General features: G+C 42.4%; 2 protein-coding genes across 15 annotated transcripts in view; one reads left to right on the forward strand and one right to left on the reverse strand.

Annotated features, from left to right (window-relative positions):
* The first annotated feature begins 468 nt into the window (after positions 1-468).
* On the forward strand, positions 469-3,340 carry LOC123933280 (polyadenylate-binding protein 1-like). Its single transcript, XM_045992396.1, is given in 3 exon segments — positions 469-1,020; positions 1,022-1,169; positions 1,172-3,340. Coding segments are annotated over 3 exon segments (1,896 nt in total). The 5' UTR covers positions 469-982; the 3' UTR covers positions 2,882-3,340.
* A 6,355-nt stretch (positions 3,341-9,695) lies between these two features.
* MAGI1 (membrane associated guanylate kinase, WW and PDZ domain containing 1) overlaps positions 9,696-26,973 on the reverse strand; it is a 633,893-nt gene continuing 616,615 nt past the window's right edge. For 11 of the 14 annotated variants that reach the window (XM_045990411.1, XM_045990404.1, XM_045990403.1 and 8 more), the window contains 5 exons: positions 19,862-19,955; positions 19,657-19,717; positions 18,559-18,702; positions 16,122-16,260; positions 9,696-12,027 (listed from right to left, as the gene is read on the reverse strand). In XM_045990411.1, the coding sequence (XP_045846367.1) occupies positions 11,270-12,027; positions 16,122-16,260; positions 18,559-18,702; positions 19,657-19,717; positions 19,862-19,955 (1,196 nt within the window). In that variant the 3' untranslated portion in view covers positions 9,696-11,269. Of the gene's footprint in view, positions 12,028-13,986; positions 14,076-16,121; positions 16,261-18,558; positions 18,703-19,656; positions 19,718-19,861; positions 19,956-26,973 lie in introns of all 14 variants that reach the window. The other 3 variants (XM_045990410.1, XM_045990409.1, XM_045990408.1) reach the window with 1 other exon arrangement.

Consider the following 26,973-nt stretch of genomic DNA (forward strand, 5'->3'; position numbering starts at 1 on the left):
TTGTGTGTATTTTGGTCTGTTAGAAGAAACTGCCTCCCAAAATTTTAAAGAAAGAAAAAGACATATATACAAAAATAAGGGTAAACATGATGAAGGAATGGAAGGAATATGATTGTAAAGATGAAAACTAAAAGATTCTTAAAAAGGAATTGACAAGAAGTTGGTTGAAAAAGAAAAAAAAAAAAAAGAGGAAAGAATGTGATCAGGCTGGAGACTAGAACAAAGCCATGCATTAGATTTAGGGTATATTTTGATCTGTTAGAAGAAAGTGTATCCCAAAATTTGAAAGAAAGAAAAACCTACATGTATACAAAAAATAAGGTTAAATACAATGAAGGGATAGAATATGACTATAACAACAAAAATTTAAAAAGATTTTTTTAAAAAGGTATTGTGAGATACCTTTTAAAAGGTTAAAATAGGAAAGAAGAATCATTTAAAAAATACAGTAAGAAGCCTTCTCCCCGGCGGTTAGTGCTGAGAGTGCGGAGTGTGTGCTCCGGGCTCGGAACACACATTTATTATTTAAAAAATCCAAAAAAAATCTAAAAAAATCTTTTTAAAAACCCCCCAAAAAATTTACAAAAAATCCGCGTCTCCCCCGCCGGAGACTTTTATTTTTTTTCTTCCTCTTTTATAAAATAACCCGGTGAAGCAGCCGAGACCGACCCGCCCGCTCGCCCGCGGCCCCGCAGCAGCTCCAAAAAGGAACCAAGAGACCGAGGCCTTCCCGCTGCCCGGACCCGACACCGCCACCGCCACCGCCACCCTTGCTTCCCAGCCCGCACCCAGCAGCCAGCAGCCAGCGGCAGCCGATCGACCCCGTTCTGCGGCCGTTGAGTAGTTTTCGATTCCGGTTGATTTTTGTCCCTCTGCGCTTGCCCCCCTCCCCTCCCCCCGGCTCCGGCCCCGGCCCCAGCACTCGCTCTCCTCCTCTCACGGAAAGGTCGCGGCCTGTGGCCCTGCGGGCAGCCGTGCCGAGATGAACCCCAGCGCCCCCAGCTACCCCATGGCCTCGCTCTGACCTACACCCCGACGTGACCGAGGCGATGCTCTATGAGAAGTTCAGCCCGGCCGGGCCCATCCTCTCCATCCGGGTCTGCAGGGACATGATCACCCGCCGCTCCTTGGGCTACGCGTATGTGAACTTCCAGCAGCCGGCGGCCGCGTGGAGCGTGCTTTGGACACCATGAATTTTGATGTTATAAAGGGCAAGCCAGTACGCATCATGTGGTCTCAGCGTGATCCATCACTTCGCAAAAGTGGAGTGGGCAACATATTCATTAAAAATTTGGACAAATCCATTGATAATAAAACACTGTATGATACATTTTCTGCTTTTGGTAACATCCTTTCATGTAAGGTGGTTTGTGATGAAAATGGCTCCAAAGGTTATGGATTTGTACATTTTGAGACACAGGAAGCAGCTGAAAGAGCTATTGAAAAAATGAATGGGATGCTACTAAATGATCGCAAAGTATTTGTTGGACGATTGAAGTCTCGTAAAGAAGGAGAAGCAGAACTCGGAGCTAGGGCAAAAGAGTTCACCAATGTTTACATCAAGAATTTTGGAGAAGATATGGATGATGAGCGCCTTAAGGATCTCTTTGGACCTGCCTTAAGTGTGAAAGTAATGACTGATGAAAGTGGAAAATCCAAAGGTTTTGGATTTGTAAGCTTCGAAAGGCATGAAGATGCACAGAAAGCTGTGGATGAGATGAATGGAAAGGAGCTCAATGGAAAACAAATTTACGTTGGTCGAGCTCAGAAAAAAGTGGAACGGCAGACGGAACTTAAGCGCAAATTTGAACAGATGAAGCAAGATAGGATCACCAGATACCAGGGTGTTAACCTTTATGTGAAAAATCTTGATGATGATATTGATGATGAACGTCTCCGGAAAGAGTTTTCTCCTTTTGGTACAATCACTAGTGCAAAAGTTATGATGGAGGGTGGTCGCAGCAAAGGGTTTGGTTTTGTATGTTTCTCCTCCCCAGAAGAAGCCACAAAAGCAGTTACAGAAATGAATGGTAGAATTGTGGCCACCAAGCCATTGTATGTAGCTTTAGCTCAGCGCAAAGAAGAGCGCCAGGCTCACTTCACTAACCAGTATATGCAGAGAATGGCAAGTGTAAGAGCTGTGCCCAATCCTGTAATCAACCCCTACCAGCCAGCACCTCCTTCAGGTTACTTCATGGCAGCTATCCCACAGACTCAGAACCGTGCTGCATATTATCCTCCTAGCCAAATTGCTCAACTAAGACCAAGTCCTCGCTGGACTGCTCAGGGTGCCAGACCTCATCCATTCCAAAATATGCCCGGTGCTATCCGCCCAGCCGCTCCTAGACCACCATTTAGTACTATGAGACCAGCTTCTTCACAGGTTCCGCGAGTCATGTCAACACAGCGTGTTGTTGCTAACACATCAACACAGACAATGGGTCCATGTCCCGCAGCTGCCGCTGCCGCAGCTACTCCTGCTGTCTGCACTGTTCTGCAGTATAAGTACGCTGCAGGAGTCCGCAATCCTCAGCAACATCTTAATGCACAGCCACAAGTTACCATGCAGCAGCCTGCTGTTCATGTACAAGGTCAGGAGCCTTTGACTGCTTCCATGTTGGCATCTGCCCCTCCTCAAGAGCAAAAGCAAATGTTGGGTGAACGGCTCTTTCCTCTAATTCAGGCCATGCACCCTGCTCTTGCTGGTAAAATCACTGGCATGTTGTTGGAGATTGATAATTCAGAACTTCTTCATATGCTCGAGTCTCCAGAGTCTCTCCGTTCTAAAGTTGACGAAGCTGTAGCTGTACTACAAGCCCACCAAGCTAAAGAGGCTGCCCAGAAAGCAGTTAACAGTGCCACTGGTGTTCCAACTGTTTAAAATTGATCAGGGACCACGAAAAGAAACTCGTGCTTCACCGAAGAAAAATATCTAAACATCGAAAAACTTAAACATTATGGAAAAAAAACATTGCAAAATATAAAATAAATAAAAAAAGGAAAGGAAACTTTGAACCTTATGTACCGAGCAAATGCCAGGTCTAGCAAACATAATGCTAGTCCTAGATTACTTATTGATTTAAAAACAACAAAAAAAAAACACAAAAAAATAGTAAAATATAAAAACAAATTAATGTTTTATAGACCCTGGGAAAAAGAGTTTTCAGCAAAGTACAAAAATTTAAAGCATTCCTTTCTTTAATTTTGTAATTCTTTACTGTGGAATAGCTCAGAATGTCACTTCTGTTTTAAAGAACAGAATTGATAACTGAGCAAGGAAACGTAATTTGGATTATAAAATTCTTGCTTTAATAAAAATTCCTTAAACAGTGAAAAAAAATACAGTAAGAAAAAAAATAAAAAATTAAAAAGTTTAACTTTAAAAGACTAAAGAATCATGGAGGAAAAGCCATGAGTTTTACGTGTTGCATTCCCTTAACTGTGAATTTTTCAGTTCTCATTGATTAATGAAATTTTTTTTTTCTTTTTTAAGATTTTATTTATTTATTTGAGAGAGAGACAGTGAAAAAGAGTATGAGAGAGCAGAAGGTTAGAGGGAGAAGCAGACTCCCCTTGGAGCCGGGAGTCCGATGAGGGACTTGATCCCAGGACTCTGGGATCCTGACCTTAAGCCAAAGGCAACTGCTTAACCAACTGAGCCACCCAGGAACCTGGTGAACTTGGTCTTGGCTGGATGTTCTTGCTAATCTTCTCAGGGAGGGGCCCTGTTGCCATGATTCTCAAATGTCTTTGCCCGAGGTGGAATTGTACCGCCCTTGCCAGGGGCCATGCTAAGTAATTTGCTCAGGTTCCCTCTCAGGAGCTTTTGTTCCCTGAACACTTTCCGTAGAGCTCTGGAGGACAGGAATGAAAATGGCGGCCTCCCCGTCTCCGGCCCGGAGGCGCCGAGAGCTCAGGGCCCCACTCCTCAGTGCACGCTCAGAGAAAAGCAGTCAGTCCCTCCCGTCTCCCTGGTCTCTGGCTGTGCTGCGAGCTCACCCAGCCTGTGACTGAGTGTTTCTGTCTCTGATGCATGCCCTGTTTGGAGTCTCCAAACTCAGCAGATTTCTGCAGCACGCCCCTGGGCTGTTCTTCCCACAGGAAGGTGAGTCTCCCTGGATGTGCCACTTGTGGGGTCCTGCTTCAAGAGCAGTGGTTAAACTGTGCCTTGGATCACGATTTAAGGTAACCCTGAGCCGAGAGCCCCCTCCTCGGCTCCATCTCTGTAGTCGGCTTCCCGGCTCTGATACCTGGGAGCTCTGCCACACTCAGGCACCCTGGTGTTTCTGTGTGCCCTACAGGTCCTGAGACCACACTGACCCCACCCCACGAGAGGACCCCACTCCATGCTTAGCCTCTGGAGCGACGTCCCTCAGTGGAGCAGACTTCTAAAAGTTCTGGTTTTGTGCTCTGCTGCTCCGCCGCTTTCCCGGGAGCCGGCCCCTCCCCGCCGCCGTCTATCTTCCCGTCACCCTGATTCACTTCTCCACACCTCCTACCTTCTAGAAAGCGGTAGCTTTTCTTTTCCTAGAATTGTTGCTTTTCTTCTCTTTGATCTCCTGTTGAGTTTGTAGGTGTTCAGAATGGTTTCATAACTATCTAGCTGAACTCATGGAACCTGATGAAATGTAGGTCTCCACTCCTCCGCCATCTTGCTCCTTCTCCCTCCCTATTGGTCCGTTTTTGTTTTGTATAAAAACAAAACCCCAGGTGCACCTGGGTGGCTCAGTTGATTGAGCATCTGCTTTCAGCTCCTCAGTTTCTCATGATCATGGGATCAAGCACCAGTCAGAGTCGAGTAAGGCTCCCTACTCAGTGGGGAGTTTGCTTCTCCCTCTCTTTCTGCTCCTCCCCCTGCTCATGCTCTCTCTCTAGCAAAAAAAAAGTAAAATCTTTTAAAAAATTCAAACTACATAAGCATATACATAGTTACATATAAATAGAAAAAGATCATAAATGTCATGAATCAAGCTGTTAGTAATAGTTACTTTTCTGGACTGGGATTGACAGAGGCTAAGAAAGGAATTTGCCTCTTATTTTATACTCTCCTGACACGCTTGAATATTTTATTAAGTATGAATTAGTTTTGTAAATTAAAAAAAAAAACAAAAACAAAAACACTGCTTTTCCAAGTAGGCTATTGTAGGAATGGTTCCTTTCTCAACACTCAAACACAAGGGACGTATCATACTTAATTGGGCTCTGTAGCTTGAGAAAAATGTGGTTTATCTAAAAAGAAGAAGAAAAAAAAACAAGATAACAAGGTTTGAAACCAGGGTCTGAAGAGAAAAAAAAAAATGGTAGGGAGATGGGAATTTGTAAACTCAGAGGAAACCAGGTGAACTAGTAACCAATTGCCTCTAATAGAAGAAATCGGATACTGAGTGTTCCGTAGGTATTTACAAAAGTATAGGGAAGAGAGGATATAGAAGGATTTGGGTTGGAAAGAAAATGAATTCTTTTCTTTTTTTAAGATTTTATTTATTTGACAGACAGAGATCACAAGTAGGCAGAGAGGCAGGCAGAGAGAGAGGGGGAAGCAGGCTCCCTGCTGAGCAGAGAGACCGATGCGGCACTTGATCCCAGGACCCTGGGATCATGACCTGAGCCAAAGGCAGGGGCTTAACCCAGTGAGCCACCCAGGCACCCGAAGAAAATGAATTCTTGTAATAGGATGATAAACATGGGCCTGGGGACTTTTCAGCCGAAAAATCCTATCGTATCTAGAATGATTGCTGCCTGTACCATACTAGAGCCTCAGACTTTCCCCCACCCTCCTCAGACCACTATCCCAGCGGCTCAAGTTCATGTTCCTGCTGCTCAAACCTACCTCAAGTCACCTCCCCTCCACCCTGGCCTGCAGCACACACAGCTCACCAGGAGCTGTTACTCTTCAAAGGACCCTTGTTACTCTATAGGCTAAAATTTGGAGCAAAGCTGCCTGGCCCTTCATGGTGCACCTCTTCCCTCTTCCTCTTCCAGGTTGGACCACACTCCTTCCCTTGCCTCGGGCTATACTTCTCCCTCTTTCACCAGCTAACTCATTCTCTTCCTTCTAGAATCAACCTTTCTCAATTTGGCTACATCCCCTATTAATTACTCTCATAGACCCTGAATTTCTGCTTGGTAGGTAGTTTATTTGGATTTGTTTGTTTGCCTTTCCCACCCAGCTATAAACTCTGGAGACAAGGAAGCAGGTATTTCTAGCCCCACCATGCACTGGGCACAGAGATGACCCTCACTATCGGAGGAATAAATGAGTAAAAACCCTTGCTTATTATAGCTAAGAATAAGCAGCCTTTCTGAGCTTCTTTCTCAGCAATCCTATGATCCTTTGAGATCAGACTTCATTTCCTAAGGGATGAATATACTTAAGTAAGTGTTTATTGGTGTGTAGCCTTCTAGGCTGGAAAGATCAACCTGTTATTTCTCCAAAGGATGTGACAATGAAGACTTTCCAGTTGGGAAGAACAGTGCTACACTAGAAGGGAACAGTCACATGTAGCACCTGACTATTCACCGTTGATGCCGCCTTGCTTCAAGGCATGTGCGTCCAAAAAGATCTGTATTTTGGATCCAGCATTCCTCTAATACCTGCGCTAGAGAAGAAAAAAACATATGACCGGCTCCCAACGAAGAGTCCAATACGGAAACACACCGATGCATGGAACTACTCAAAAACTTCTCACAGAAGGCCTGCTCCTGCCAAAAAAACACCCCCAATAATTGTGTTGGAAAGGGCCCAGTTTTGTCATTTCCTCTTAGAAGCATGGGATGATGCATATTTCAAAAACACTGGAATCTTATTGTGCTGAACACCCACAATGCTGATGATGTGGCCTGTTTATAAGAAAAATCCCCTTGAGGAACTTGAAAGGGCTCTTCCTTTCAAGATTCATGCGGACTATCAAAGGTACTCTTGGGTTGCCCATCAGCAGGAAGAGTCCAGCTATATTATTCAATATAATTGAGTCACAGCATATTCTTTTTAGTGTGGCTATTTAGGGCAGGCAAAGAACGGGGGGGGCACATACGGGCTTTACAAATAGCTTCAATTATCGGGTAAGCCAGAGACCATTTTTAGGTGCCATCTTTAACAAAAGAGATACTGGGGAAGTGAGCAGTGTCTGTAATTACCATGCTGGTGACAAAATAAAGGAAAATACAGGAAAAGGAATAGACTGTAGGAAGGCCTATTATTAAACACAATACCTTTTTGAATGTCCGGGAACTTAGGTTGTATACGTAAGCCATAACTACTAAATGATACTGCAGGAACAATCCAAAAACTGTCAAGGGAATTGGAAAGTCATTAGAAATGACATGATCAACCAGGACACGTGTTAAGCCACTCACTAATTGGTTAACCTTTCCATCTACCAGGACTGGTTAGGCACACATCTAACTCCACGTACATCTCTAAAAGTTCTGCTCTGAGACCATTTTCATCTTAACTTTCACAGCACAGCATCTTGGTTTTATATTTCAAAACACTGGTAAGTGTAATTAGACTCACTAAGTAGCAGGAGCCACAGTGTTCATTAACTTTATAATTAAAACAGGAGGCTTTCTTCCCCATTTTAAGGTGTTTTTTTTTTTTAAGGATTTTTTATTTATTTGACAGAGATCACAACTAGGCAGAGAGGCAGGCAGAGAGGAAGGGAAGCAGGCTCCCTGCTGAGCAGAGAGCCCAATCCAGGGCTCTATCCCAGCACCTTGGGATCCTGACCTGAGCGGAAGACAGAGGCTTTAACCGACTGAGCCAACCAGGCGCCCCTCTTCCCCATTTTAAAAGAGTGGGAATAGATTTCTTCATTTTCATCAGAAAATATACTGGGACGATTGTCAGGCAGAATATCTTCTTCCTCCTCTTCCTCAAAGAAAAAAAAAAAAGTTTAGAATCATCCACTAAGGATTGTTCTGATTGCCGGAGGTATGCTAAGCACGTTGCACTTTATTCTTACCAACTCTGAGATGTCTGTTTAAAGACAAGGAAAGTGAGGCTTACACAGAGAGGTTAAGGAACTTGCTCAAGATCATATGGGAAGTGATGAGGCACTTGGCTTAGCCAGTCTTGCTTCTTACCAGGGTTCCCTGATATCCTGGGCTGTTCAAACTTCAGGTGCATTTGAATTAGCTAGGGAGCTCGTTAGAGGCACATTCTGACACAGTAGGTCTAGGGTGGGCCTCAGAATCTGCATTTCTAATACCCTCTCTGGTGATGATGAGGCAGGCGATCCACGGACCACACTTTGAGTAGCAGGGCACTGTACTACTGCTGCATAGGCATAATTCCTTCTCTTTCGACAGAATGGGATGCTGATGAATTGGGTTGGAGCCAGACACTCTCACTTGATGACGTGACCCTGATAGATTTGAGACAACACAGAGACAAGAAAAATATCCATCGAGAAGCAATAGTGGTTATGGAATGCATACATTTCCATGTATTTTTACAGTAAAAATGCATTAAAAAATCTTTCACAAAAGAAACTTAAAAAATACAAGTAGGGTGTTGAGTTCTCCCCCACTCCCAACATTCTTTCAGGCATCAACTGTGTAATGGGTGGGAGGGGAATTCTTCAATGGTTTGATTTAATCATACAAAATACTCATCCATCATCTCTCATCAAGACATTTACATGAAGTGGGGGATTAGGGAAAGTAGGCTCACAAGAATCAGTCTGCAATTTAAGGTTACAGTAGTTCAGAGAAAACTAGATCTTTCTGCTTGATGCATAGTCCCTGTAGAGTACAATATTTCCAAAGCCAACCTGATGTGTGGAACTCAGAGGAAACTGCCACACCAAGTCTTCACGGACTGAGCCAAGCCCCGGTGGGTACCACAAAGATTTTTAAATGTCAGATATCACCTCTGACAACAGGAAAGGCATTAAAATGTTAACCTCACGATGTACTCCCCAAATCCACCTTGATTTCATTTATTTAAAACTCTGGACCACAAGTGAGAGCATCGATCATTTAACATCACCGATTCTGCTAGAAATAGTGAGAACATTCCTAGCAGTGGAGCCTGAGGAATAAAATCCCCAAGTGGGCTCCTAAGGAAACTGATGAAGATCAATGTCCTTATTCTGTCGTGTTTTCCCTCAGCCTTACTACCACAGCTCAATGGAGGCTTCGTGTGGAAAACTCTAATAGAAGTAGCAGTCACAGACCCTCTTCCTCCTTTTCAGCTACAGAATGTACATTGTCTCTGTTCCAGGAAGGGAACGTGTTTTGTGCCTGTCCACACACCTGTAGGAACTCTGTCTACGTTATGTATCAACCCAGAAATCAAATAAAGCTATGAACAATGTAATATTTATATATGCATAGTGTTTTATAAAAAGTTTGGCCCACATACTGCTTTTCATCAATACAGAAAGAGCATTAAGTCCATAGCACACGGCAAGAAATGAGTGAGGAACAGAGAATGCGAACAAGTGCTTAATAATTCACAAAGCAGGCTCACCAGGGAGGAAATGATGATATTCAAACCAACTAAAGCTTTAGAGAATTACTTATAGAGTCTCCCATTTTAAAACAGCTTTACATACCTGATTTAGTTTACATTAAAATATATCCCAATGAATCAATTTGTTCCATATTCAGAAATATAAACACATATCACATTCCTCACAGCTAAATTTTTTGTCATAAATTCTCTTTTATACAAGAAAAAAAGGCAACAGTTGTTTTTTTTAAATTTTTTTAAACAGGTTCTTTTAATTACAATTTTTAACTCTGTACACACAATGATTGGCTGGTTTTCTCCATTTTTTTTCCTTTTTCCTTTTTTTTTTTTTTAACAGTACCATGAGAATAACAGTGATTGACTTGCAAAGTTGTGTGTCTGTATGGAAAATGCAAAACAGTACTACAGAAATACACAATGCATTATAAGCAGCGGTTTGCTGTAGTGGTCTAACAGGTACAAGCAAACGTTTGGCTCAGCTAGGCAGTAATCCATTCCAACCACATCCTGGGGCTACAAGCCGACCCAACCACACCTCCTGCGGGACTGCAAAAGAATGGGTCATTTATAAAAAGAAAATTGGTTATGCTTTGTTCTGCTGTCCAAAGACTCAAAGGACACTGTCATGAGGGCAGAGGTTTGCCAGCTTGATCTAGAACCACTGGGACTGTGTCTTTTTCCCTTTCAACCATCCTGGAGACTTTTACTATGGTTTCAAAGGGAAATCGGCATCTCTAGGAATTAAGCACCCCCAGACCTCACTTCTTGAAATATCAACAGAGAGGTAACTTCCACCAACACTCACTCCCTGGTCCCCAATTCGGCAAAGGGCAACCTTGGGTTTATGCTACAAAGGGGGAGCACACTTTCTGTATGGAGGAGTCTCACAGCTCCCTTGCACTGGGCACACTGTTCCCCATCCCAGCCACTATTCTGCCTCCGATCAGACAGGACAACACAGAAGGTGCTCACTGTCTGTCTGTTCCTTTTAGTAGCTGAGCAAAGCTGTGATGGCACTGCCTTAATGAGATCTCATTAGATGAGGGTGATGCTCTTGACCATCTGTGCTTGGGCTACGTTCGGGTAATGGCGGCCAACCTTCTCCTGTCCATGCCTTTCTATGGCTAGGGAGAGGACGGAACTGTCTTCTGAACCAACTACGACTTGAGAAGGGAACGTTTCTTTGTGCTGTGTAGTTTAGCTATAAATATCCTTCATTTGCAATAGTAGTCTCTTCATACAGTTTAATTTTAGGATCATCGGCAATCCTAATCCATCCCAAAGAGTCCTCGGCTTTTACAAATATAACTTTTGCCTTTTTGCTTTTTTCTTTTTTTAAGAAAAACTCCTAACTACAGTATAGCACTACATCACTATATAACAATCTACATCAAATTAATTAAACTTAATAATTTTCCCTTAGAGAAAATGATCAACAGCCCTATTTAACCAGGAGAGAAAAAGATTGCCCCCCAAAAGGGAACAATTCTTGACAATTCTACAGCTTATGTAGAAACACAATGTATATCCCTTCGGGGCAGCATTTGGCAAATAATTTCCAAAAAAGTATGCATTTAAAAATACTTTCTTTAATATTATACATCAGGCACAACACTTTTCATATATATATATTTTTTCTTATAAGATTTCAAATGCATAAAATGTTTGTTGCTCTTCATAGGATCATCGGATATCAGACGCTTCACCAGGTAAGAAACTAAATTATTTCAGGTTTGTGACCTTCCTCTTAGAACCTTTGACATGGTAAAGGTTGGAATGTGCCTCAGCGTCTCAGATACTGAGGTCGGTGCTACATTCTTTGTAAGGTCGCCTTCTCTGCTCTGGGGCATGTCTGGAGCTTCGGCTGGCATCCTGTTTCACACTGGGCTCTTCCCTTTCTCGGTGGCTGACTCTGTCCTCCTTGTTCCTCTTCTCCAAGGACCGCTCACGCCTGCGCTCAGGGGACCGCGCTCGACGGCGGTCGGTGGACTTGGCCCTCCGCTCTGGTGAGCTCCCCCTCCTGCGCTCTGGAGACCGTTTCTGATCCAAGAGTCTCTCCAGGGACCTCCTGCGATGGTTGGGCGAGCTGTCCCTTCTGCGGGTGGGCGAGCGCTCGCGTCTCCGCTCCGGAGAAAGCTCTCGTCTCTTTTCGTGCTTCTCCCTCCTCTCCAAAGTGGTGTCTGCGCTGCGGGTGCCTTCTCTGCGCTTCTCCGGGGGCCTCCTCTTGGGGCCGTTGGTCACCATCCGCTCTGGGGGCGCCTCTCTCCGTCCCTCCGGTGCCCGGTCCTTGGGTCGGCAAGCCCCACTGTCGGGTTTTCTAGAAGTTCCATTCCATGTGTGATGCTCATTGGGTTGTCTGCTATACTCTCTGCTGCCTTTTGGGTCTTTCCCGTGTGCCCGCTTTTCCCCATGCTGTGATGATTTGTGAAGATCGGGTGGGTAACTGGACTCCAATGATGGATGCTGTCGGCGGTCGGGGGGCGCGGCCCTCACTTCCGAAACACCTTGTGCACGGGCTGCGGCGGGGCCGTGCCGGTCGCTGCTGGGGTCTGCCAGGAAAAGAAAGGAGAGCCACGGTTTGGTATCGAGGGTCTTCGGCTCCTGTCCCCACTCCCACGCCTGAGGTTTCATTAGTCACAACAAGCAAACAACTATTAAAGCAGTCAGAATCAAAGCCGACTGAATCTTGGTTAAGTCTAACTGCAACTAGCGAAGATTAAAAACTTAGTACTTGTGGCTTTCCGCATCTAGCTACTGATGGCTACACCCCAGACATAGATCATTAAGGAATTTACAGCGTAAGTCACGATTTTAGTCTTTAAAGGCACAACCCAAGTATGGAGAAGTCCCCATCCTAACTACCTCCTGCTCTCTCTCCCACCCACCAAGCCATCCCCCCTGCCCACCCTTCCTCCCGCCCAGCACCCCAACCAAAGAAAACATTCTTTTCTTTAAAGAATACTTGTTTTAATTCGCTTAAAAGTAATCTAGGTTATTGACCTGGAGGGGGATGAGGGAACTTTCTGGGGGAATGTAAAGAGGCTGTAGTTTGATCTGGGTGATCAAAATGCGTGTTTACAGAGGTTTAAAAAAACAAAACAAAAACAACCTGAGCTGTATACTCAGGCTTTAAGCATTTTATGCAAAGTACACTCCTTTTTAAAAACACTTTTCTTAAAAGAAAAACAAAAAAAATTCCAGGGTGGTGGGCAAAAGGTGTTCTAGAGGCAACATGGCCAGATGTGCACGACTGCCAAATGTGACATGTATGTGAGGGTCCATTAAACATCCTCTCTACCTTGGTGGATTTTATTCAACATCTTTCTCTAATTTGGGGTGAGTTTAAGAAACTATTTGAAAAACATGGAGTTTCCTGACAAAAGGGAGTGGAAGAGAGGTTGTCGGGGCACGTCTGACGTTAGATGGGGTTCAGATAAAGTCTTTCCGAAACAGCTTTCCTTATGCTACACAAGGTAGCCCCAGCTGCATCCAGGAGCCAAGGACTCCCTGTACTTCTTCTTATAGCATCAAGATATCTATAGACTTCAAAGCAGAGCAGCCCACGGGGGGGGGGGGGGGTGTCTATTTATTATTAAACTATTTGAAATGACTCGGCCAATGTTTTAGGTGGCATCCTGACATTATGAGAGGGCTTTTCAAGGCAAGGATGCTCTGTCGCAGCTAAACCCGGTCAGCCAGACACATTACACGATTCCCGGCAAGACACCTGAAATGATGGGCTGCCGAGTGAAGGGCAAACCAGGGTGACGGTCATGGAGATGAAGGAATCACAGGAACTCTTTAAGGATCTTTCATGAGGCAACAAGGTCAACATTAAACAATCTGTTTCATGAATGATCTCCCAAAACCTAGGGTGGGTTTTAATAAAAACAGGAAGATAGCCTAGAGCAGGGTTTGTAAACTTTCTGCAAAGGGCCAAAGAGTAAATATTTCTGGCTTTGCCAGCTGTGTAGTTTGTGAGAACTACTTAACTGGACCACAGCGCAAAAGCAGCTGTAGACAATTCAGAAAAGAAATGGGTGTGGCCATGTGCCAATAAAACTTTACTTAAAAAAAACAGGCTATGGACAGGATTTGGCCCCATGGGCTGTAGTGTCCCAAGAGATAGCTGACTGAGTAGGACATGTCACCTTTCTGTCTATCGAAGCCTTACCCACCTGGGGGAGGACTCTCTGGGATAGGAGGTTTGCTCTTTCTGAATGGTGGGTCCTAGAATTAATATAAACAGGAACTTGCAAAGTCGCTTTCAGCTTTGGGTAAGAATAGGTGCTTAGATCACTCTCACAAATCTAACCTTGGGGTTTCTTATGTCTACTTTTTAAGATAAGGGACAGTAAGACTTCAGTAGGGTCGGTGGTGTACTTACAATTCAAAGAATGCAGTGTGCTCAGAATGAATTGCCAAACATATCAAAATAGAGCTAAGCAGAAGCAATGAGGAAATTAGGCCACAGCACAGAAACACCTAGTATTGATTGAGCTACAAACCGTAGTTTGATTATGGCCCATAAGGTAGAAGCAAGCCTCCCCGAGCTTTTCATTTCTCATACATGCAGCGAGATTAGGAGGTATCATCGCTGTAGAAGGGAAGGGCCCAGCACCAAGAACAGTCAGAGAGAAAGAGAAAGAGAGAAAGAGAAAAAGTTGAACATTTAGATTCCCTATAACAAAGAGGAAAGAAAAAAAAAATCTGCATTTGTTAACATAGGGCAAAGAGAGTTTATTTGTCCGGTTAGACAGTCTAAGGCAACACTCATATAAGGCTGCAGAGACCGCAATCAGAACAGTGACATTTTCTTAGACAGCCATATAAGGTGACTCGAGAACCCAGACAATGGATGCATCCTTTTTTCTTTTTTTTTTTTTTTTTCAAACAACTGGAACAATGACAAGCTGGCATAGGAGAGCATTAACAATAAACAACAAAAGACCGAAGTTCCCTCCCTCCCCCACCCCTGAAGACCGCGGCAGTTAAATTAAGTACAAAAAACTCATTACAAAAATAGCCTCACAGAGAAGCAGGTTCCAATCAAGTCAGAAAAATATTGGAACTTAACATATTATAACCCATTTGTGACTCTAATCGATAGAATTAGAGAGATTTAGTCCAAATGACACATGGAGACATTACAGCAGCACAACTCTGGCATCTTCAACCCTTCTTGGAAAAAATGAGTACTTTAAAGGATCTTTATTTTTAGCCCAAAGAACATTTGTTAGTGTTGGATTTTCATCCTCAGTGCAACAGACATAGGTTTTGAGAAGGTACACAGGTTACTGACGATGACTCTCAAATGAAATATCACATCCAACAGAAGCATAGGGGAGACAGAAAAGGGAGACAATGTTACACAGTTTCAGTGGCATTGATACACCTATGGTCAGAGGTTTAGTACAGTGCACAGCTGTGGCATCTCAAAGTCAAAACACCTCCCCCGTGGTTGGCCATATCTACAGGGGCCTCATCTGATGACCTTCCCTCCCCCCACTTTGGGCCCCTCGTATTTTACACCTGTATATGAGGGTCCAACACCTGGGAAGGCTGTCCTTTAAAAGGGTTATCCTTCTCTTTGAGCTGCATCTGAATTAAGGACCTCACCAAGTCCAAAATGCAACTGGGAATTGTGCAGAATGACTTTCGGAAAAGAGGGTGATAACAGATCAATCCCTAATAAAGGGGACCAACGTATATGGGGACCATTCAATCACAGTTTCTATAGAAACTTCTGTAGACCTTTGGTTGGGAAGAAAAGCCCTACATCTAGGGCATAGCTTTTTTTTTCCTTTTTTAATTTTAAACAACACCTCAAATAAATAGGACATAATCATTATAATATATAATATTTTGCCATCAGAAGACTACGCTACGTAAAGATCATTGCTGTTTACTCAAATCATGTCTACCACACAACAGAGGAACTCTATGTATAACCTGGCTTTCCCCATAGGAAAGGTATAGTAACGTGTTTCCCTCATGATGAGCACTGGGAATCTATTTCATCCTTTTTCATCTAAAAACATATGGCTACTATATCAACAGTTTAGTTTGTCTTCTAGTAGTGGGCTCAGGTGGTCTGACTGGGGATAGGGACCAGCAACGGGGATATGCAGAAGTGTCGTATACAGCGCACAAAGGAGGTCAGCAAGGCCCCCAAATCATCTCAAAAATTTCACGCCTCTTAAGCAAAAACATCAAGTAATCAAAAGAGAAAAAAATAAAGGAGAATTGTGCCTCAACATATCACTCAGGAAACCTGCTTTCCTGCTTCTGAAAAGGAGTATAGTCAGTTTGTGCTAACAATTGGGTCTGAGAAACAGTTTGGCACAGTTCCAACAAACATTCCTTCGCTCTTGGTTGGACTAGACAAAATGTTCTCTCTGATTATCAGAAAGGGGGCTACAAAGATCTTGTCTTAGGCCACGCCCCGGTCCACGTAAGCAAGCAAAAGGATGAAATGTGTAGAGATTTCAGAACAAGCGAGGCAAATAATCACATGGTGCGAAAGGCTGGTGAGACACTGGTGAATAGGGGGAAAACAAAAAGACTTTCCTGCTGCAGTTCTGGAGACAAATTCATGGAGTCATGCCAGGGAAGGAAGGAAGGTTTTCATAGTTTGACCCACCATATTCTGGTACCGAGCCGTCTCCCCGCTTCAGAAACAGACGGACCCTGCGGCCGCCATTCTTAATCAGTTCTATAGCCCGAGAATGCTTCATGTTTTTGGTGGTCTCGCCATTGATCTCTAAAATTTCATCACCAATCTGCCAAAACAAGAGACAACAGAGTGAGGACATCACAAAGGATCTGACCAGCTGTCAAGGTGCTTTAGGCTTTAAAATTCTTTCAATGAGTGATTTACTAAATATTTATTGAGTATCTTCCAGAAACTCTCCTGTTGCTTAGGATCCAGCAGTGAAAGAAACAAAACCGCCTGTCCTCATGGAGATGACATGCTAACGGAAGAAAATTAACAAGGAAGTTAGAGACATATGTGTATCTTAGGAAGCATAAGTGCTACGGGGGGAAAAATGAAGCAGTAAAAGGAATATTAATTGTCGAGGAAAAGAAGATGCGGTAGGCAGTTGCTAGGAGGCCTCCCTCCCCCAAATCCTCCCCTCCTTATATTCATATCCTGTGTCATCTCTTTCCCTTCGAATATGGGCTGGAAGTAGTGACCTGCTTCTGGCAAATGTGTCGTGATGTCAGCTCAAAGATGAGGTTACGAAATAATCTTGGCTTCTGTCTTATATGCTCCTCTTTTATTTTCTCATTTGTTCACTCTGATGCGTGTAGTGAGCTGCCCCGCAGAGGGCATAGTAAGGAGATGAGGGAGAGCTAGGGCCAATAGCCCATGAGGCCCAGAATCCTGCCAACGACCTGTGAGTGAGCTTAGAAGCAAACTCTTCCCTGGGTAAGCTTTCTGATGAGACCACAACCGTGGCTGATGCATGGATGTGGCATTTACTCTGTGTCTGCTACTGTTCTAGGCACTGGAGATAAAGGAGTAAACAAGACAGGCAAGATTATTACGCTCATGGAGCTTTTTTTCCAGAAAGCAGAAGAGGAAAAGTACTGGCTTTGAAGATGAAAGCCTTAAATTTGAGTCCTATCACTTACGACCTAACTGATCTTGCTCAAATCCTTTAAAATCCTGGAACTCACTTTCTCGTCCATAAAAGGGGGTGTTAACAACCCATCCCTACCAAGGTGTGAGGACCAAATTGGGTAAGTCACATAAATGTGTCTTGTGAACTACATAACATAATATAAAATATCATGATAATGACAGTTCATTCAAAAACTTTTTTCAGTAAGCAAAGACATGGAAAAGCATACCCCATTGTGTTTAAACAAAAGCAATATACAGTGTCTCTACTTCTTTGTGTACAAGTCTTGCATATAAATGCATAAAAGAACATGTAAGAAATCCGGTTTGACTTTGGAAACTATATTTTAAAATATGGACCATTTTCTACTAATTTTTTAAAGCCATATTCATGGTCTTTCTCAATTAAAAAAAAAACTCATTAAAAATTCAATCTGGGGGCGCCTGGGTGGCTCTGTCGATGAAGCGTCTGACTCTCGATTTCAGCTCAGGTCATGATCTCAGGTTCATGAGATCGAGCCCCATGTCAAGCTCAGCGCTCAGCAGGACGTCTGCCTGAGATTCACTCCCTTTCCCTCTGCCCCTCCCCAGCTCTTTCTCTCTCAATAAATAAACAGACAGGTAGATAGATAAACACTGTCCTTCAAAAACAATCAATCTGAAAAAACTTAAAAAGCAATATTATGCCTTAAGTACAAATATTAAGTTCCCTACCCTTGGTCACTTTTTCCCCTCTTTGCTCTGGACCAATTTCATGCACTTTTTTTCCTTTCTGGACCTGGCTGTCTGCTTTCTTTTCATTTGTAGCAAACTGCTCCCTGTGCATATGCCTCAATCTAAGTGACCTCTCTATAATGACAACACAAATTTTTTTTAAACCACCTAATCCCCCTGCACCGCCCCCGGAAAGGGACATATGCATACACAGTAACAGACAGTAGATACCTATACAGAACAGAGCGATCTTTTGGCATTTGAAATTTGCCCCTTTGACTACCATAGAGCCATTCATGCCATGGAGATGCTGATCCTGTGCTGAGCTGACCTGCTCCTGAGGCTTGGGTAATACAGCTCGTGACTAGCTGGAGCCTAAATGGAGCTTACCACCCAGAACCAACAGTACTACAAGCCTTTCCTGCTCTGTAAGCATCCTGGTGTACCTTGGATTTCCTGTGAAGTGATGTCCCTGCCTTATGAGATTCAGTATAAGGACAATGGGACTGGGATTGGGAAAGTATTTACTTTGATTAACTTACAAGTAATTTCAATCTTTCATTTCAGCTACCACCAAAAATGCTTTAGGGAGAAATATATCCTAGGGTGGGAGTCATGCACCTAGAGTGTCCTGAGAACAGTAGAAAATGCAGTTCTCAGGAACAAGAAGGTTCTAGCCACGTAAGGTCAAAAAGTCGCTGCAGATGACTTTTTTGTCCAGAATCCTCTTCCTACTTACCCTCATCTTTCCACACCTTTCTGCTGGACCGTCCTCTGCTAAGCGCAGGACATAGAGGTCCATGTTATATTCTCGGCCCCCTCGAAGACTGAAGCCAAATCCCTTGGCTCCTCTTTCCAGTTCCACAGTGTAAAAATCTTGCTCCTATTTAAAAAAAAACAATGCAGTCATTTGAGGTGAGCGTCTGTCTATCTGCCCATATTTCTTCCCATCTCTTCCCAAATATTCTCTGCCATGGTGGATTTGACAAAAAGGCATGGTCTCTATCCTTCTCTTTGTGATTCCCCATTGTTTATTAACAGTCATCCATCTTAGAAGGTTGCAGATACAAATCTGGAAACATTTATGATCGTGCCTGTAGACTGCACACCAACATGCATATATTAAAATTTCATCAGGGAGGCCATAAATCAAATTTGTGGCAGGAAAGGTCATTACATGATACCATCCTGCACAGTGCTGGAAGTTCAGCCACCATGCCCCACACCTGCAAAATGGCAGCAGTGTCTATCACTAGGACCCCAACAACGACCTTCTCACACCTCGGGAGGCGCCACTACCCTGGCTGAGGAGAAGCATGAATGGATTGTTGAAGGCTCTGAGAAGGTCACTCAAAATTAACCCGTTTAATCAGCCCCCAATCTTTCCCAAATTTGTGGGCTCCCTATTACCACCCTGCGGGATGGGCAGTTAGAACTGAGCATCTCACCCGAAACTCACAAGGCTGAGAAAAGCCTTAACAAAAAAATTAATAAATAACAAATTTTCTTGGCATAAGCACATTATGAATACCATGAGTAGATATTCACGATTTTGTCTTTCTCAGCTGGCCAGTCCCTGAGGCAATTATGGTTTTTGAATTTTGTTTGTTTTTTCCCCACCTAGAAAAGGACATCTAGGAATATTTTTCAAAGGTAGTAAAATAAAATGTCATTTCCTAGACAACTAAATGTGAGTACATATTTAGTACATCCTCTCACAAAAGGTTATTTATTTTAATTGAGAGTATCCTATAAAAGACATCTCATAAACACAGCTTCAGAAAGTTGGAAGGAAATGTGCGAAGCAAACAGAGAAAAAAAGAAGAATGGCCCTCACCTGTGTTGCCTGGGGTGCTTTGAACTCAAACTGAGATTCCGGCTTTGGTTTGGTGGTATTCCTGCCAAAGGGAGAGAAATAAATGTCAAAGCAAACCATGGGGGAAACAGGAAGGGAAAAAAAAAATATCCAGGATGAGTATCGTCAGGCCAGGAGTTAGTTTTCTCCCTTAAAGCTAACAAAAGCAACTAACGTTATGTCTGACCTGGTCTCCTGGGCCCCTTGCTGAGAAGGGGTGTGTGTGGTAGTGATGGTGGCGATCTTCTCTGCATTGGTCAGCAAAGTGGCATTCGAAGACTCTGCAGGGAGAGACAGAGCACAACAGGATGAGGGCCCGGGAGAAGAGGTCAAACCAGAAGGGAAGCAGAAGTCCCATATCTGAAAGACAAGTCTGGTTTCTCTGTCACTGTTTGAAGCCGTTCTGACTTGAACTTCTAAACAATGAAGACCTAAAAGAACCATTCTAAGATCTGTGATATGAGGCATGTATGTCTCCATTCCCCTCCTCCCAAGTGATATCCCCACAGACGAACTAAAGTGTTTGCCCCAGAACATGCTACTGTAGAACTGTGCCCAGGGGACGTGTCTCTCCCTCCCTCACACTTAAAAGTGGCAGTCCCGTTAAAACACTGCACCACACCCGCACCGCTTCTCCCCAGAATGTTTCCGGTTAATGGTAAAAAAATAATAAAAATAGTAAATCTCTACTGATGTTTTCCGCAATTTGTCAGCAATGTTTCGTGAGTCTGCTTGGTTTCCTCAGGTGAATATTAAAATCAGAAGTGTGCTAACATCTTAACTACACGCACACACAACATCTACCTTCTTCCTCACTGCTTCTAATGAAGCACAACTGGAAATGTGGAGTTCTTCGCAGATCTCATCTAGTATCACTGATGGAAGATGAATTTCAAAACTTGCATTAGTTAGAGCCAGAGTTTGTAAATATAAGTTGTATAAATCATGAAGCCACCCTAATGTAATGAATATGATTACATTCTTATGTAAATGGACTTTCTTCTCCACTAACCACATTCATAAGCAACTTCATTAATCTCTAGAAGTTTGGAGATCCAGAATTTGAAAACACTCACGAGCATGCCCTATAGACTGCACACCAACATGCATATATTAAAATGTAATCACGTACATAGTAATGGTTATATAGCCTTTTATCATTATTTCTCCATTAGGATCAAGGCAGATAGCACGCAATATGAGCAAGCTGCACTTTTAGATTGACTGTTTGGAACTTGGCCTACATTTTCTCATCAGGAAAAATACTAATGGGGCGCCTGGGTGGCTCAGTGGATTAAAGCCTCTGCCTTTGGCTCAGGTCATGATCTCAGGGTCCTGGAATCGAGACCTGCGTCGGGCTCTCTGCCCAGCAGGGAGCCTGCTTCCCCCCTCTCTCTGCCTGTCTCTCTGCCTACTTGTGATCTCTGTCAAATAAAAAAATTTTAAAAATCTTTAAAAAATACTAAATGTGGTCATTAGGTTCTCAGATTAGCCTATGAATGCTTATTTAAATCACAGTGTGCAGTGAATTCTGCAAGTTCCTCGGAGTCCACCAGTTCATAGCAGGCACTCTAATGCTTGCAGATTACATATACTCACCACGATGCATAACAAAGTTTCTATGAGAAAAAGTGTTAAGTAGTCCCACCTGGGATACCTGGACTGCATCTCTTCTCCACTGTAATCCTGGGTGACAGGGCATCCCTGAAATCCCAATTCCTTATGGTCTATCTTCCATTTTAATTTCCTAAGGATATTAACTCAGCTTGGGTCTGGCTTTCTGTTATTTTACTGCATTACACAGTTAAAATCACGGGCTTGAGATCCAATCCCCCTTCCCACTCATCAGCTGTATGCCTTATTTTCTTCATCTGATGGAAAGGGACGATAACATAACTCTCCTCTTTGATAACAGTATATGGAAAGCTTCATAGAGTATGACATACTGTAAGCACTCCATACACCTCTATTGTACCTGTGGCCCTTGCTGCCATTTCTACTTTTGATTTATTATCATGGGAACTTAAACGCTCTGCAAAATGAGAAAGTTGAATTATGATTTTAACAGTCTATATTCCACCCATAAGTCCAGGATGCTGAGAGCTAAGGCACAAGTTTAATAATAAAATGTAACTAGATCAAATAAACTGTAAAGTGAATCCAACTCATCTTTTAGGACAAGTTTCCCATGGTCTGTTTAAACCTACAGATTCTGTGGGAAAGGAACCTGTGGTCAATTAAGGATGAGAAATAATGGGCGAAATAGAAAGAAGTGTTTTTGTGTGTCTGTATTTTGTTTTCCATATGAGCATCCTCAGAACCTACACTATGCCAATGTACCTTGCAACCCACCCTGAGCTGGGGAGGTGGTGTTTCTCAGGCTTCATGGGAGGCAGCTTAGCATAATATCCCATTAGGAGGTCAGCTTCCAGACTCAGAATGTCTGGCAGTGTGAACCCCCAGCTCGGTAATTTACAGGCTGGGACTTATGCAAAGTCATGTAAACCTCCTATGCCTCAGTTTTCTCATCTGTCCCTGCAGGACAACAGAAGTAGCCAAGAAAATTCACGTAAAGATCATCTGAGAGCAAAGTGTTGGGGATAGTGCCGGGCACTTAAAAACGATGCAAAAGACGATTAGCACATTTTTTATTGGGAGCATGTATTTATTACTGTTATTACAATATTAAAACCGTGTTATTAGTACATTTTGATGAGTGCAGTTAACTGGCACAACCAAGTGATAAATCTATGTGATTTTCTGTAAAGTACACCAACTGTGTCAGAACAATGGACTCAGAGGCCGCACTACCTATCAATATGATTCACTAGAAGTTTCATCAACCCCTGTATTGGTCCTTTAAAAAAATTAATATTGCTCATTGTAATTAATTTTATGGAGACTCTCTGGGAAATCACAAGATTGTTCGGGCCATGGGGAAATCATAATCAGGATACCAAAAAGAACGTTTCCTTGTAATTAAAGTGATTATAATTACTGACTTGTGCAGGAGTTCCCCTTTTGAGTTCTTGTGTGTTTTCGGTAGCTAGGGTTTTTCAAGGCAGATCAGGTCCCATTCTGAAACTTTTTTTTTTTTTTTTTTAAATTTCTGTGCTTTCATGATTTGATGAGTTATGACAGATAATCACTCAATACACATATAAATAGAATTCTTTTATTAATCTTCCTCCTATCTTTCGCTTGTTATTTTCTGCATATTTATATGCAAATCTGTTTTGAAGATTAACTTTAAGCATTTTAAAAATTAACACTTATATGTAAATGATTATTTGAGCACACTGAATTTTCCTCCTATTGCTGTATTTCTTAATCTCTGAGCCGCCACCATTTCTTGATAGTTTACAAAGTGCCAAGCTTTGTGCTAAGTGCATTTCCACATGTACTAATTTCATTTCATTCTTACGACTCAATGAAATTGGGGCAGTTATTCCCCCACTTTATAGATGGAGACACTTAGGCTTAGGAAAGGTAAGTAACATGCCCAAAGTCATCCAGAGTCTTCTTCTCACTGACAAGGGAATTATGTGTCAGTATCAAGGAAATCCTATCTAATTGGTTGGTGTGTTCCTTTCAAATAAGCAGTGCCTTTATCTTACTGCATAAATACCACCAACTATCACAGCTTAATTAAAAAACAAAATACTCTGCTTTGACTCAAGATTTCATGAGCCATCTTCTAAGCACTTAAATAATTTTTAGCATACCCCGGATTTCCAGGATGCTTTTATATCAATAAAGTTATACTTATTTTTATTAAACTTTCAGGTCTTCATTTAGAATTAAGCCAAGACTTTATGTGTTGAAATTCTCTCTAGCTTCTTAAAATACAGAGACAAAGGCCATTATCACAGATCTATAGCTCCATCCCCGAATAAAACTTGCCCCGTACAACAAGGGCCAGATAAAAGAGCCTCCTCCAGCACAGTTACTATGAATGGATGTCAATGTATTTGACTTTTAAAACTCCAAGATAGATGGACAGATTGCCTATTTTTACGATAAATTCCAGAAAGTGTCCGCTATCATTTATTAAACAGTGTTTACACCTACTTTAGTTCTCTCAGAGGAATGAAAATAGATATTACTACACTTTCCATGTCAATCAAGTCTCAAGCAAAGCATATGCTGGCTCTCAAGGCAAGTATCACGGTGTTGTGCTAAATCAGGGCACTAACTTGTGACACGAGCTTCTACCTTGGGTTTCAGTATCTCCGTGACAAGTGATTACAATTCCAACCCAGACCCCGTGTTAATACCTTTAGCGTGTGGTATGGAATCCACACTACAGAGCCAAACAAATCAACAAAGGATACAATCATCCCTTTCATAAATATTTGAATGCATAAACACACATGTAATAAATATCTAAAGGAAGCGTTTGAAAATTTGAATCCCATAAATATTCGAAGCTCTGGGAGACTTCCAACATGCGTTATGGTGGGAACCCTCTTCCTTTTACCCTATCCCTTTGCAAGCTATCGGAACCACAGAGCCTTCTATTGAGATATTTATACCATTCAATACCTTTGCCAAGGAAATAGCCATGTTTGGGTTGCCATGCCCTTACCTCATATGTAACAAATACTTTGAATCAGAGTGGTCTGAATTTAAGACTTAATATAAGTAACTTATTTTTAAGCTTATAAATATCTAGAACTTGATTCATATGGATGGCTCTGTGTCAGTTTGATTAAGCCAAGGGTTTGCCCTGTCTGATTAAAGTCTCGTTCCCACCCAGATTTCAGACTATTTCTACAGAAGGTGTGTGGTAGGAAACACGTGTGGTTTGACTTGTCAGATGTCAAGTTCAGATTCAGTATGTTTGGCTATTCCTCTGGGCCTTTCTGTGCTGCCCTTACATATTTATTATCCTCTGCCCACATCTCATAGGACAAAATGTTCTGCCTCCGTTGCACCTCCCACTCTGGTCCCAAACATAGTTAAAAGCAGACAAGGTGAGGACCCTTGATCTAGCTCTGTCCACGATGTGGGAAGGCAGGCCTTCTAGGAACAAAGCCAAATAAAGGAAAAGTCATGTTTCCCAATCTTTCTTTGAAGGGGGCACAGAGAAACAGGAGAAGCAGAGTTACAGAAAGTACAGAAATAAGTCTAGAAAGTACAACAATGACAAGAAAAAAAGAATTAGGTACTAGGAGCTAGGGAAAGAAGTGGATCCCGAGTGGGTTCCGTGCAGTACCCAAAAGAGAGCGTGTTTTCCCATCTTTTTAAAGTGCCTCCCAGGGTTTCTGATGGAAGTACTTGGGATAACATGGGTTTCTAAGAACTTTAGTCTCCTTGCAAGGACCACAACACAAACTGTCTTTGGGCTACTTGATGAATTAACCATTCATATGAAAGGTGTGAAGGGAGGCAGAGGTCCCTAATACAAACTCCCTTTTATTCTACAGTTCTCTACTTCTAACACACTTTTGGAGAAAGAAGTGATCTGCCATGCGTTTCCCTTCATCAGACTTTCATTCATGGTCACTCTGTCTTCTAAGTGTTTGCAAACTTCTCCTGGATTGTTCCAACATTTCTCCAGAAATCCAACTCCCCTGCCTCAATTTTAATTTCCATGGCAGCCATTTTTGGCTCCATTAAGAAGATAAGCATCAGAAATCCACCCTCTGTCAGACTTGATTTCCTTTACCTGGCTTCTGAAATTTACAGAGTAATTGATGAAGAGTTTTATTATCATAGCAATGAACTACTGCAGTATCTTGGGATGAAATCACATCCTGGGCAGCACAAGGGTCCTCAACTACATTGTATCAGCTGTCACATTTACTTCTAGCCAGGAGAGTATATGATGTGTCTAGCTGAATTTCCTATTTTTTAAGTACTGAAGTTTTTAAAAAATGCCTTTTTACTGACAACTGCTACTGGATAATTCACCTTGCACTATATACTTTTTTGGTGTTCAGATTTTCCAAAACTTTTCCATTGCATTTTATTAAATTAAGTCAATACCTAGTATGTGCACAGTAGTATAAGTTGCTTTTGCATATTTGTATCTTTCCTGATTTCAAACTCTTTTTCTAAGCCCTCAAGTACTCAAGGAGTACATTCCTTCCTTCCTTCCTTCCTTCTTTGGACATTGTCCTTCCCACATTAAGACTGACCAATATAGACACAGCAACTCAATGCCTATGTTGCATTCCTCTGGATTCGTTTTTTGAAATCTCTGTATGGCATGTAGATAGATGTGTCTAAATTTATATACTACATTTGGCTCTCTCAACCACTTCTCATTTAATTTTTAATTTTTCTGGCTTCCTTCATCCTTTCCATTAGGATAGAACATAGAACCTATGTTCTATCATCCTGTGATCACATTCCTAAATTACAATTGCCTTCCAGAGTGGTGAACTGGTGGAATGGACCCTCAAACCACATGGTAAATTACCATGCATCTGAGGCAGAGTGAAGGAGAACAGCAATCAAGGAGCTATTTTTTCCTCCGCATTTGGTATGGGGTATTTTTGGCTCAGAGAAAATTCTCTGGTTTTGGAACTGACAATTTTCAAATATTTATTGTTTGGTTTAGGATTTTTTTTTTTTTTTCTGAAAAGCACAGTTTACACTACTTGAATTTGAAACTAATAGGGATCTCTTTCTACCAACTATACAAATGTTCATTTGGTGAATTACTTTCAGATAAAATCTCTGATTTTCTTATTTTACAGATCAAGGACAGAATTTTTTTTTTTTTTTAAGATCTTCTTTATTTATCTGAGAGGGAGAGAGAGAGCGCACAAGAAAGGGGGAGGAGCAGAGGGAGAGGGAAGAGCCTACTCCATGCTGAGCAGGGAGCCCGATTCGGGGCTCGATCCCAGGACCCCAGGATCACGACCTGAGCTGAAGGCAGATGCTTAACCGACTGAGCCACCCAGGCACCCTAAGGGCATAGAATTTTTATCACACTATCTCCTTAAACCACATTTCTTCTTGAAGAATACTGACTTTTAGAATATGTATTTTATTTTATAACACAAACAAACAAAAACATGGCAACATTTGAGACAAGTAGCACTTTCCTCCCAAAGGCAAAGTCTGCTTCGGTTGAAGTCAGTATTCAGGACTTAATCCTCTGAAGAATGTATATTTAGTGACATCAGTGTTTCAACTTCATCTTCATTGAATATGAATAATGAGTGGGGTGCCTGGGTGGCTCACTCAGTGAAGCGTCAGCTCTCAATTTTGGCTCAGGTCATGATCTCAGGGTCGTGAGATCAAATCCTGTGTCAGCTCTGTGCCCAGCACAGTCTACTTGATATT

This window comes from Meles meles, chromosome 20, assembly GCF_922984935.1.
Source record: "Meles meles chromosome 20, mMelMel3.1 paternal haplotype, whole genome shotgun sequence".
Taxonomy (NCBI): Eukaryota; Metazoa; Chordata; class Mammalia; order Carnivora; family Mustelidae; genus Meles; species Meles meles.